This window comes from Anomalospiza imberbis, chromosome 15 (assembly GCF_031753505.1).
Source record: "Anomalospiza imberbis isolate Cuckoo-Finch-1a 21T00152 chromosome 15, ASM3175350v1, whole genome shotgun sequence".
Classification (NCBI taxonomy): Eukaryota; Metazoa; Chordata; class Aves; order Passeriformes; family Viduidae; genus Anomalospiza; species Anomalospiza imberbis.
In genome coordinates, this window is record NC_089695.1 from 7,671,708 (window position 1) to 7,684,386 (window position 12,679).

The window sequence follows — 12,679 nt, forward strand, 5'->3', positions numbered from 1 at the left end:
ATCACAGACTGGTCTCTAGACAAGGGGAACAAACCCCTACTTCCCACCGTTATACAGCAGATGAGCTAAAGACACTCAGGTCTACACTATTAGTGCTCATCACTGCCATTACACAGGTGAACAAGCAACTCCTCATTAAAGAGGTCTGCAGGAAAACTCAGAGTCACAGTGAGGCTGAAGAGATCTCTAAAGAATCAAGTCCAACCTGAACACCCCCATGCAGCCTTTCCTTAATGGCCACCAAGGGACAGTGACTCCACCACCTCCCCGGGCAGCCCTTTCTAATGTCTAACCACCCTTTCTTTCAGGAATTCTTCCTAATGGCCAGCTTAAATCCCCCCCAGCACAGCTTGATGCCATTTCTTTTTGTCCTGTTGCTGGTTGCCCGAGAGAAAACACCGATCTTCACCTGGCTACAAACTGCTTTCAGGCGATTGTAGCGAGCGATAAAGCCTCTCCTAAGCCTCCTCTTCTCCAGGCTGAGCACGACCCCAGTAACTCCTCATCACACCTGCGCTCCAAACCCTCCCCCAGCTTTACTGCCTTTCTCTGGGCGGAACGCCTTCCCTTTGTACAGCCTGAAGCACAAAGCTAGACCCACAGTTCCAGACCGGCCCTGCCCCCGAAGGCTCGGCTCACCTCAGAAAGCGGCAGCACAGGAGCGGCTGAGGCACCCGAGACGCTCCCGCTCACCTCAGAGCGCCCTCCGGCCCAACGGCGCCGCCTTTTAAACCGGCCCCGAGCCGCCCATTGGCCGCTTCGACCCACGCGCGGCAGCCGATTGGCTGAGCGCGCCGCACGCGCGCGGCCGCACGCGAGCTCCGGGGCGGGGACAGGGGAGGCTCCGCCCCGGAAGTGAGGGGAGCCGCGGGGCATTGTGGGGCGGCGCTGCGGCCGGGCAGGTAAACAGGGCTGGGGGAGCGGGCCGGGAGCGGCACCGGCACCGGCACCGGGACCGGGACCGGGACCGCGACCGGGGACCCGGAGTCTGAGAGAGCGGCTCGGAGGCTCCGAGCAGGTGCTGGCGTTCCGCGCCCGGGCCTGGCGCTGCTTCCCCGCGGTCGTTGTCGCGTCCCTTCCGGGCTACGCGCAGGCCCAGCTCCTGGGTTAACAGTAAGGTAACTTTGTGTTTTCGGCTGTAGGGCTTATTTTTCAGGACAGGGGGATGTCAGACATGCATAATACGGGGTTAGCTCATTTCACTGAGTGACACAGAATCACGCTGAAGTGCTGTGATGTCAGAGGGTGTTGATGAGTAAGGCTTTTCTTTTGTCTTCTTTTTTTTTTTTTTTTTGCTACGGAAAAAAGCCAAAATGGCCTCAGGTGCGGTGGCAAACGCCCCTCCTGCAGGAGGGGCAGCTGATGTGAGCCTGGAGGAACCAAAGAAGATGACGAGGGAAGATTGGCGGAAAAAGAAAGAATTAGAAGAACAGAGAAAACTGGGGAATGCACCTGCTGAAGTGGATGAAGAAGGAAAGTATGTTTTACTAAAGCTGTGGTTATTCTAAAGCTGCTGAGGAAAAATGTCTTTTCCTGTTGTGGTTACAGAACAATTGTGAGGGTAACACAGGAGTTCAGTGAGTTACTGTAGAAGTAGATAGTTGAACTTTGTATTTTAATATTCTAGTCATCAGATATTTTCTAGAAAGATGTAGGTTCAATGTTTATTTTCTGTCAGCTGCTGACAGTTCTACTAAAAAGTCCCATCCGTGAAGCTAATAACACGTGGTATTTTAAAAGTGGGCAAAACATAGCACAGGGGTCCTTTACACTGTGTCTCATCTGTTGCCTCTCCCTTGTTTTTGCAGGGCTTGTTGCTTCTGAGCAATGTTGCTATTTTTTTTTGCCCAGTAACGTTACACAGAGTAAGCCATTTGATGTGGAGTCAGAAGTTGAGGTGAATTCGGTGGCAACAAAGCCTCAAAGTCTGTGTTTATCAAACTGAGAATTTATTTTGTAGTGCTTTCTACCAACTTCATGATTTGTTATCACTTGAACTTTCATGTGGAGGATGTTTGTTAGACTGAGTGGTTTTGGGATTTTTCCCCATGCCATGTGTTCATTGCACAACGTCTTTTACAGAGATATCAACCCTCATATTCCTCAGTACATCTCCTCAGTGCCATGGTACATAGATCCCTCTAAGAGACCCACACTAAAGCATCAGAGACCTCAGCCAGAGAAGCAGAAACAGTATAACTCCTCTGGAGACTGGTACAAACGAGGAGTTCAGGAGGTATGCAAAGTGCTTTTCTCAGGAAACAAGGCTTTGGGTCGATTACACGAGGAGATTTCTGGTTGTGTGCTTTCGAGGGGGGCAGGAATTTCTGTTCAGCAGGCAGAACACCTGTTTGGGCCCTGGGGAGGGCACACTCTCCTGAGTGCTGTTGGAAGTAGGAAGATGTTTCTGGGAACCCCTGTGAGCCGTCCCGGGGCTGACGCTGTGTTTGCCCCCAGCACGCCGTGGCCACGCGGTACCGCAAAGGAGCCTGCGAGAACTGCGGGGCCCTGACGCACAAGAAGAAGGACTGCATGGAGGTAAAGCCCCTCTGGGCCCCGTCTCAATGGCTTTGAATGCCACGGGAATTTCATCTTTGTGAAATTAATATTTCATTAATTTAATCTTTGTGAAAACCAGCTGGCTGTAGATGAAATACTGGGTTTGGAAAAGCTGTTTTGATAAATGTTACAAGTGGTGAGAGATGGCCTAGAAATTTCTGAAGGAATTATTAATGGAGGAAAAAGTGATAGAATTCAGTGTTTCATCCATCAATTCTGTTTGTAATAGGATCTAAAATAATAGGTGAAAATGTTATTATCTTGTTAATTGCATTAACTCAAGTGCTGTTGTCTGTCTTCCTGCTTCATCTCAGGTAGAAGCCTCCCCCAGAAACTGTTTTAATTGCTTCCTTAATTGTAGAAAATATAAACAAGAATTTATGGAGTTTGAAGTCAGTTGTGCTACATAAAAGTGCAGAACTACTTGCATTAACTTAGAATCCACAGCCTTACTGTGCTGAATGTAGCTTGCTTTAGAGGAGCTTGATTGATAGGATTTTTAAAAGGATATGTGAGTGAGTAACCTAATGGACTGATCTTACCATCCTTTTTTTTTTTCTTTCAGAGACCCAGGAAAGTTGGAGCAAAATACACAGGCATGAATATTGCCCCAGATGAACACGTGCAGCCTCAGCTGATGTTTGATTACGATGGGAAGCGAGACCGGTGGAATGGTTACAACCCAGAGGAGCACATGAAAATTGTAGAGGAGTACTCCAAGGTTGATTTGGTATGTAGGGGCTATGATTTACTGGGGAGAGAGTTAGTGTTTGGTGTGGCTGGGCTGGGAGGAGGGGCACTTGGAATGTGCTCTGCTGTTATTAGAGTGGTGCTAGGAAGGAATATTTAAATAAATGCATTTTTGTGCTGCACAGGCCAAACGTACACTGAAAGCCCAGAAGCTTCAGGAGGAGTTGGCATCAGGGAAGCTGGAGCAAGTGGTAAGTCAACTTAGGTAATATATTTTTCCTTAGGCTGAATAAATATAAAACAGATTATTTCTGCTTTCTGACTCTTTTACTCTCTATACATGGTCTGCTGTTGGGTTTTATGCCCTTCAGTAATTTAAAGGTTTTCCTAGCACACCAGCATGTTCTGTGTCACACTCAAGAACTTGAAGCATCTCCTTCAAATGAGAATTGCTTTGTGTTCCACCTACAGACTGAAATCTTCTATGATTATTATTGTTGCTGAAAGTACTGACATGGAATTTTGGGTCAGAAGAGCTTGTTTTCTATGTAGTAATGTTTTTTCATATACCAAAATGCTGTTCTCCTATTTAAAGATCGGTACGGTCTGACTAGTGCTGAAGTGATGACTGTGCATTGATTTAGTAATGTTTAATGTAAATTGGAATATGAAGGTGTTTCCTTAAGAAGAAGCAAATTGGTTTAAGATAAAATCACTGCTCAGTGATTTATAAAATGGGGGAAAATCCAGAGGCTGCCACTGGTCAGAATTAAGTTTTTTAAAGCCTCCTTGCAGAGGCTGTGCTGTCCCCTCGTGGATTGTCACTAGATGGCACAGTGAGCTCGATCTGCCACCCAGCCCAGACTACAGTGCTTTTTACAGACCCCCCCAACAGAAGAGACTCTTCCTCTTTTCATGCCCGTTCTATGAAGCAAACACTGTTGGTTTCTGTATACTTACTGCTTATAAAATGGAACTGTAAAAAGAAAAGTGTGTTTGAAATTTAGGTGTCTCTGAGGGGGAGGACTGAGACTGATTTGCATAGTCAGTGCTGGCCAGTCGCTGGTCTGTGTTCCAGGGCTCACAGCTCTTCCTATCTTTACTGCTGCAAGTATTTTTTAGTTAAAGACTAAGCAGGTTAAAAAATAAAATCTGGCTGTGTTTGTTGAACTTGAATTCTGCTTTTCATGCTTAGTGTTCCTGTAAATCCTGATTAAATTCTTGAATACATATCTCCTTAATTCTTTTTTAAGCTTTCAGAGTTGCAGCTTGGTTATATTTACATGATATGAAATGTTGCAGTCTAAATCCTCAGTGTTCAAAGGCATAACAAGTTCTAAATAACAGCAACAGTTTTAGAATTTGCTGTTCTTGCAAAGAATTGGAAATTTTGTTGGGGATACAGTGAACAGTTCTCCAACATGTGTCTGTCACAGAGACAGCTAAGAGCATTCTCCTAGAATGTCACATAGTAGTGTTTCTGCATTTGGGGCCAATGGTAAATTGTATTTTGTATCCAGCATGAAGCTCTGCTTTGATTGCCCTTTGTATCCCTGCCATCTTGCTTTGTTCCACTATCTTGTCTTCTCTGCTGATGTGCTCTTTGTTTGCTGCAGAACTCCCCAAGACACCAGTGGGGAGAAGAGGAATCAAATTCACAGACAGTAAGATGATTACCCACTGCATCACACCATGGGCAAAGAAAGAACCTGTAGTTAGAGGAACAGTAAAACAGGGGTGGCACGAGGGTTTGAATGTTGTGTCCATGCCACTGCCTACCTCTTGTTTTGGGCAGAGGTTGCTGGATTTCATAAAGAGGCTTTTTGTTTTAATTCCTTTCTGTTGTCAAACCTTAGAGATGCAAGCACATAACTAGATTTTAACACGTGGTATATGTTGACCAAAATAACTGTTTTCTTAATATCACCATAGTTATGTTTTGATAACTATTTCCATAGAAGGAAGTGCAAATTCTTTATCAAGAGTGCTTCTGAAGTGTTGAATGTTAGATTAGCTGAGAGCACACTTAAGCCCAGGTAAATTCTGCCACCTTGTAACTACAGGGATTGCAGAATTTTAAGGAAACCACTGAAATCAGATTGTTTTGCATGTCTCCAGAGTGAAGGAATTCTTTTAGTTAGAAATTTTCCATTTCTCCTCAGGAAAGAGATCATAACAGTGAAGATGAAGATGAAGACAAGTACGCAGATGACATTGATATGCCTGGGCAGAACTTTGACTCGAAAAGACGCATCACAGTCCGAAATTTACGTATTCGGGAAGACATTGCCAAAGTGAGTAAAGAATTCTGTACAGATCTTCTTCTGTATTCCTGAGAGTTAATGTCAACAAATTACACCTTCACTTATTAATGACTTTGTTTATGGGTCTAGGGGTTTGGAAGTTAAGGTCTGTTCTCAGCTCTGTTCCTGCTCAAGGTCATCCTTTTGCACAGATAGAACTTGTTAAAACATCTAAACTGGAGGATGCAAGAGTAACCTCAGTTCTTTCAAAATCCTAAATATTAAGTATCTTTTATGTTGTTTTTTTTCTCTAGTACTTGAGGAATCTAGATCCAAACTCTGCCTATTATGATCCCAAAACAAGAGCAATGAGGGAGAACCCTTATGCCAACACAGGCAAGAATCCAGATGAGTAAGTTAAAATGAGGTCATGCTTGTATATTCAACAAAACTTGAAAATTTTATTAATAGTTTTATATTTTCTTTTACCTGTATGTCCTTTAGCTAATGAATTTCTAGTCAGTTATATATACACATACTAGTAAACCTAGAAAGAAACTCTGTTTTATTTAGAAACACATTTTGGTTTGGTATATAAAAGTGGTATTTTTGTAATAGTAACTGATCCTTCATCTTCAGAGACATGTGGACCATGGTTTAGTGTAATTATCTGTAGAAGGGCTAGGACATTGCTGCATGTAGAGGTGATGCCTGTAAACCATAATTATATTTATGCAAAATATTTCAGAAACCAAATCTTCAACTTTATCCCTTGTTTCTTGGTTCTGGAGACTAGCATGGTGTGTTTGTGGTACCTAACAAAATATTTTAATTAGGAATAAGATCTCCTCCTGTATTAATGGATTCTGCATAGAAAATGTGTGAAAGTTTTGCATTTTCTAGATAGCTTAATTAAAACTGCCATAAGCTGGCTTTTGGCTGCACACTTGGCTGTCTCCCTTAAACCCCAAGTCAGACACTTAACCTGTGTTGTGCTGGGAGCATACAGAGCAAACAGGCTGTGAGTAAAACGTGTTCAGAGAGCAGTAATTGGAGTAGCTTGCTGCCTAAAATAGAATGGCAGTTCCTAAATGATAGCAAATATTGCTCTTTCCACTCTCCTTGCCCCCAGCTAGAGTAATGCCAGTCAATTGGTCTTTTACATGCGGATGCTTTTGATTCTCTATCAAGTCATAATTTGACCTTTGTTGAATCTAAATTTCTGCCATAGCTTTGCAGACTGTAAATTTTTCAGAGTGACTTTGGGAAGATGAAAGAGTGGGGAATTGGATTGCTAGCATTTTTTGATCCTCAGTGTGTGTTTCATGTGCTGATTGTGCATCTCTTCAAGGGCTGTGCACAAGTGTCTCACTTTACTGAGAGCAGTAAAGGAATCCCAGGGTTTCTTTAACTCAGCCAAATACGCTGGGTCTGGACTGAAGAGTCAGAAATCCAGAAGCGAGAATCACTGTGCTAGAATATCACAGACAGTTTATGCATATTTATTGTGTAACTAGGTCCAGGTTTAACTTTTAGTGCTTGGCATCTCAGGCAGAACTTCAGGGCTGTGTCATGTGTCCCTTGAACACAGACATCCCGGTTTTTGAGTGGCTGCCTAATGCTTTCATGGCTCTACAGGGAGCATAGGTTTTTGTTCCATATATGGAGTTGAATGCAGCTTCTACTTCTGTTCTCAACTCCTAGTGCACAAGAGAATTTTTACTTGCCTGTTGCACTTCTATGTTTGTATTTGAGAGGAAATCACATTACAAATGCTAAGAATTGTGTTCTTTTCTGCAGAGTTGGTTATGCAGGTGACAACTTCGTTCGCTACACAGGCGATACCATTTCAATGGCACAGACTCAGTGTAAGTGGGCTTTGGGTTTGGGGTTTTTTGAAGGAAATTGACTTAAAATCCTTAAAGCTGCTTTCTTGTAAAAGAGAAATTAATAAATCTTTATAGATGGAGGCCTTCTTTCAAATTGTTTCAGAATTAAAGAATGAAATTTGAATGTGTATGCCAGTTCTAGAGTAAGTATTGAATGGAACCTCTTGTGTACGCAGTGTTTGCCTGGGAGGCCTATGACAAAGGCTCTGAAGTTCATCTTCAAGCGGACCCTACAAAATTAGAACTCCTTTATAAATCTTTCAAAGTGAAAAAGGAAGATTTCAAGGCACAGCAGAAAGAAAGCATCCTAGAGAAGGTAACAGGCATTTGGGTTTATTTAATAGCAATACTGTTGAGTTTGAAGTTTGGGTTTTGGGGAACAAGTAAGATTACTAATTCTATATGAGAGGGCATCAGCTGTTTTGAGCAGCTTAGACTTAAAATTCATCAATTGATGAGATAGTGTGTATAAATATAAGATTATTTTATTTAGTATAGGGACTTTTGAAGGTCTGCTGGTATTTATATTATTGGGAGCTCTTCCCTAAACTGTCAGAATTTCTCCACTGAAGAAATCTGAATTTCTTATTGACTCAAATTTTGGGTACAGTCTCTTAGATAAATACTTACTTTATATTTTGCAACTTGATTCTTGGACAACTGAAAAAGAACTAAATAATCCATTTTGATTCTAACTATGTCAGCATTTAAGTGTGGAGGGGGACAAGAAGTATTGCTCTGGTTCTACTCAAGCTGGTCTTTGGCTTGATCTCTAAAGATGTTCTGCATTGAATGAGGAGTATCACTGTTGTCATTCTCCATGTATAAAACAAAACAAAAGCAAAGAAACAAAAAACACAACAAAAAACCTACAAAAACCCTACAAAACTACACCAAAAGACACCACAGTGGCCATAGGAGATTATGTATTTCTGTCATAACTGTTCACTAAAGATTAAACTGTCTCTGTACACTTTTGTTCCTTCTTGACAAGGTACCAAATGTGCTGTTTTTGAAATGTTTGCTTAATTATATTAAAGGGTTATTTTTCCAAAACTACTATATGTCATTTCTATTTGCATTTAGTATGGAGGACAAGAACATTTAGATGCCCCCCCAGCTGAACTGCTGTTAGCTCAAACAGAAGATTATGTGGAGTATTCTAGGCATGGAACAGTCATCAAAGGACAGGAGAAAGCTATTGCTTGTTCTAAGTATGAAGAGGATGTGAAGATCAACAATCATACAGTAAGTCCTAGGTTGTGTTAAATTTTTTTAAAATATATTACTGTCCCATTGGAGGTATATTAGGATGCAGTACAATATAATGAATACACCAAATACATTTCTCCTGTCTCAGTGTGACACTCTCCCTTTTCTGTTAAGGAGAAACTTCAAATTGTCGTAATTCTTTTGTGAATTTGAGGAGCTGCCATGGCAATCTTAAACTAAAGGAGAAGTTACTCTAATTGCCTTCCACTTTGAATATAAGTTGACCATATCCTGTTGTGATTCTCTTTTTTGACAGCATACCTGTAAGGTTCATGTAAAATAGCAGAATTATTTCTTTTAGCTTCCTTTTGGACTGTCTGAGTAATTTACTTACCAGGATATCAGCTCAGGAGGAAATTTTAGCCTGCCTCTTAGGAGTAACTCTATGCTTTGTTCTCTTGCAGTGCATTTGGGGTTCGTACTGGAAAGAAGGAAAGTGGGGTTACAAGTGCTGTCACTCCTTTGTCAAGTACTCCTACTGTACAGGAGAAGCTGGGAAAGAAATTGCTGTAAGTATTCTTTATTCATGTGGAAAGAGCTAAAAAGCATTCATATTCTTACTTAAGGTTTAGACTCTTCAGTTTTTTGAGGGAGGTTGATTTTTTAGTGATTTATGGGATTTTATTTTTGTCCTTCCCCTTTCAGATGTGGTCAGTAACAGGGTACCTGTGCTTGTTCTTTTCTGTTGTATAGAATACAGAGGCAAGTTTAATGGAGGAGCAGCCTGAGGAGGAAGAACACATGACAAAACCCAAAACACTGATGGAGGTAGGATGCTTCCCTTTCTCAGGAAGACAGATACTTCTCAACATTTTATCTACAAAATTCTGTAGAGTCATAATAAACCTGAAAATTACTAGACTGCATTATTAGAGCATTAACATCTCCATTGTAAACTAGGCTCTCAAATAGTATTAATAGAAGTTTGGATTTAGTGGTTTGGGCATTATTAATGTTGGCAAGTTGAATCTTAACAGTACCGTGTTTCCCACCTTACAGATCCATCAAGAGAAACAGAAAGAGAAGAAAAAGAAGAAGCACAAGAAGAGCTCAAATTCCGACAGTGAGGGTGAAGAGAAAAAGAAGCAAGAAAAACTAAAAAAGGTGCAGTATAATCTTCAGAGGCTTTGTGACAAAAGGAGCATGACATATTTTACAGCATCAGTTCTATGAAGCCTATCATGTAGTTCTTGGTGATATGCCATGGGGTGGTTTGATGCTAATTTTGAGCTAAATTAAATATAAAATGCTGATAGATGTTCTAAAGTCCATCCCCTATTCCTCAAGGAAATAAATATTGAAGGGAAACCTTCAATAAATATTTAATTTTGAAGACTTAATTTAGATGACGTAGAACATTTCATGTCTAGACACCTATTACACCTGTAGGTCTCTAAAAGACATTGCAGAACACAATGATTTGTGTATTGAAGAAAGATGGAGAGATCAAAGCAGTGTTAAATCTTAACTTAGCACTTTGTATCCCAGGCTTGGCCCAGTCTCTCAGCTGATGTAATGAATCCATGCCCCAAGCCATCCACTGCTGAGCAGCAGTGTGCTCCGTGGCCACAGCAGCCTGCCTCGGGCTGCTCTGAGAGGAAACCTGTTGAAACTGTGCTTAATTAAAGCAGGCTACAAATGCAACTTCTTTTTCAGTAGCAACAGTAGTAGTTTGAGGAATGAGACAGCACATAGCATTTAAAAATTGAAACCCCAAACATATAACAAAGCATTTAAAAATTGAAACCCCAAACATATAACAAACAATTCATTTGTACTTGCTAGATCACAGTCATATTTTAGGTACATCCTGTGAGTTTCTTACTTGATTTTGGCATTAGGAAGGAGATTATGGTGTCTTGTTTACTAAATAGCATTTTACCATCATTTTATGTTAAAACACTAAAAGGTGAGCATTAAGTGAAATGTGCTGTGGGTGGGTGGGCCAGACAGATGTGCATTGCTTATCCCACCCTTGTGCTTGCTCCTTGTCTGTCATACAAGAATCTAAGACAAACCTTCATTGTTGGGGGTTTTTTGTCTAAGTTTCACTGTAGAATTTTTGATTGCCTTTGCTCTCATTTCAGGCTCTAAATGCTGAAGAGGCTCGGCTTCTCCACATCAAAGAAATCATGCAGTTAGATGAGAGGAAGAGACCATACAACAGCCAGTATGAAGCCAGGGAGCCAACAGAAGAGGAGATGGAGGCCTACAGAATGAAAAGACAGAGGCCTGATGACCCCATGGCCTCTTTTCTTGGGCAGTAGTCACAGGAGGCATCATTCCAGGACACAAGGCTTTTTCCACACTTGTTTACAACTCTCTAGACACTTGATTCCCTTGCACATGTCTAAAATGGCAGAAACCTTTCTGTGCTCTGAAGAAATGTGTGAAAGCTTCTTTCAGCAGACATGAGCAGTCTAGTACTTACTGGAGTTTTGTAAATGTGTGTGTATGTATACAAATGCAGGCACATATATATACACACATATATGTAACATATGCATAGATAAAATGCATACATCTACTCTGTAAGTCTTGAAGGAGATGTGACTGAAATCCTAGTTTTATTTGGCCAACTAGTATGTATATATATATATATATTTTGCCAACTCATGCATAAAGTTGTGATGCAGTAAAACTGACTAGTCAGAAGAAATGGTCAGCAGGTGTCAATATAGAACAAAAACCGTTGACAAAAAATTGGCACAACTACTACTAGAGCTTCTTATTTGTAAAGCCTGTGTCATGCCTGTAAAAAATACGTATTTTCTTGATCACTTTGCAGTAAGTACTTTGGAAATGTGTAAGTTAATTGATAAAGATCTTAAGTGCTGTCTAGCCTTTTAATTGAAAGGGTTAGGAGAAGCTGACTGTAGAGTTTTTAAATTCCAATTGTTTCTTCAGATGTATTTCCACAGAAATTTCAATTGCAAAGATCTGAGTTCTTTGGTTTCCTTTTGATAACAGTATCCTGTTACATGGTGTGACACCAAGTGTCAGGCTCTTATCCTGTGTGAGAATGTGAAGCAGCATCTGCTTTAGTTTGGCAATTTTAGTCCTTAAGCTGGGAGTTTTCTCCTTTTAACTAATTAAAAGTTGAACTGGGTGAAAAACTGCACAGCATGACTTTAGAGTTGGAAGGCTTGGGCATTACTTCTATTGAGACTTAAAACTGTCTTTCCAAGGAAAAACTGTTCTTTTTCACAAATAATTACATACAGCAAACATACCTGTGAGTGTCCTGTGTGTGATTTCACAGACACTGAGGACTGAATGTTTTGATTTGGCACACATAGCTAATGATGGCGATTCTGCACCAGTTTGCAATGTAGTTCTGTGTTAATATGATATGTGATATTCTCATTGGTGTTCAAAATTTTAAAGTAGTAAATTTTAAGTATTTAAAAGTGAACTGAATTAGCTGATTTGAGCTGAGGTACTCTTCTCAGGGCTGTAGCACCTGAGGTTGTGCCAGCATGCCCAGCAACTGCTGTTGGCTTGGTCAGTGCCAAGTTGAGTTTGAGGGAAGAGGAGCTGTCAGGAGGGTTCCTTGAGCTGTTTACGTTCCTTTCTCAAAGCTGCAGTTCAGTCTTAAAAAAAGTCAAATCTGAAAGACTTAATTCTTTATAAAGGAGGTAATTCAGAAATAACACAGGAAATTACACAAAAGAAATTTCAAGACTAACTTTGTAAGCTGTGGATTGACTGCATGGAAACTTAAACACCTCGAGTCTCTACTGAATTTATGTTAAGTGATTGTTCAGGGATTACATTTCAGTCCTGAATTTAGGATACTTAGATTTCACCAGTGAGTCAATCCCAAGCACTTGGGGCAATAGTTGATCCTTGCCACATCTTTAGTCTGGACTCTAAAGGAAGAGAGCTCCTTTAAAGGGTTGTCAGGTTATTTATTAGAACCTTGAGAGGAGAGTGTGTTATCCTGAGACTTGTTCTTAAACAGCTGCAACACTTAGCTGATGATCAAAAAAACCCTCATGCATACATTTCCAGTCAGATGGATAA

General features: G+C 40.9%; 1 protein-coding gene across 2 annotated transcripts; it reads left to right on the forward strand.

Annotated features, from left to right (window-relative positions):
* Positions 1 to 1,262: 1,262 nt before the first annotated feature.
* SLU7 (SLU7 homolog, splicing factor) lies at positions 1,263 to 11,885 on the forward strand. 2 transcript variants are annotated; one of them, XM_068205685.1, is made up of 15 exons: positions 1,263 to 1,477; positions 2,083 to 2,236; positions 2,458 to 2,538; positions 3,125 to 3,289; positions 3,435 to 3,500; positions 4,866 to 4,913; positions 5,412 to 5,543; positions 5,807 to 5,904; positions 7,293 to 7,360; positions 7,558 to 7,697; positions 8,468 to 8,629; positions 9,058 to 9,162; positions 9,347 to 9,421; positions 9,653 to 9,757; positions 10,741 to 11,885. In XM_068205685.1, exons 1-15 carry the CDS (start codon positions 1,314 to 1,316, stop codon positions 10,918 to 10,920), a joined length of 1,743 nt encoding a protein of 580 aa, XP_068061786.1. In that variant the 5' UTR covers positions 1,263 to 1,313; the 3' UTR covers positions 10,921 to 11,885. The 2 variants fall into 2 exon arrangements, with proteins under 2 accessions (XP_068061786.1, XP_068061787.1); XM_068205686.1 differs by lacking the exon at positions 4,866 to 4,913.
* Positions 11,886 to 12,679: the final 794 nt, after the last annotated feature.

What these genes read in the sequence shown, in the direction of transcription:
- SLU7 (XM_068205685.1), top strand. Translation starts at nt 1,314, where the DNA reads ATGGCCTCAGGTGCGGTGGCAAACGCCCCTCCTGCAGGAGGGGCAGCT. An exon ending in AGAAGAAGGACTGCATGGAG is followed by an intron (nt 2,539 to 3,124) that starts GTAAAGCCCCTC and finishes TTTTTCTTTCAG; the next exon opens with AGACCCAGGAAAGTTGGAGC. An exon ending in AACCCAAAACACTGATGGAG is followed by an intron (nt 9,422 to 9,652) that starts GTAGGATGCTTC and finishes CCCACCTTACAG; the next exon opens with ATCCATCAAGAGAAACAGAA.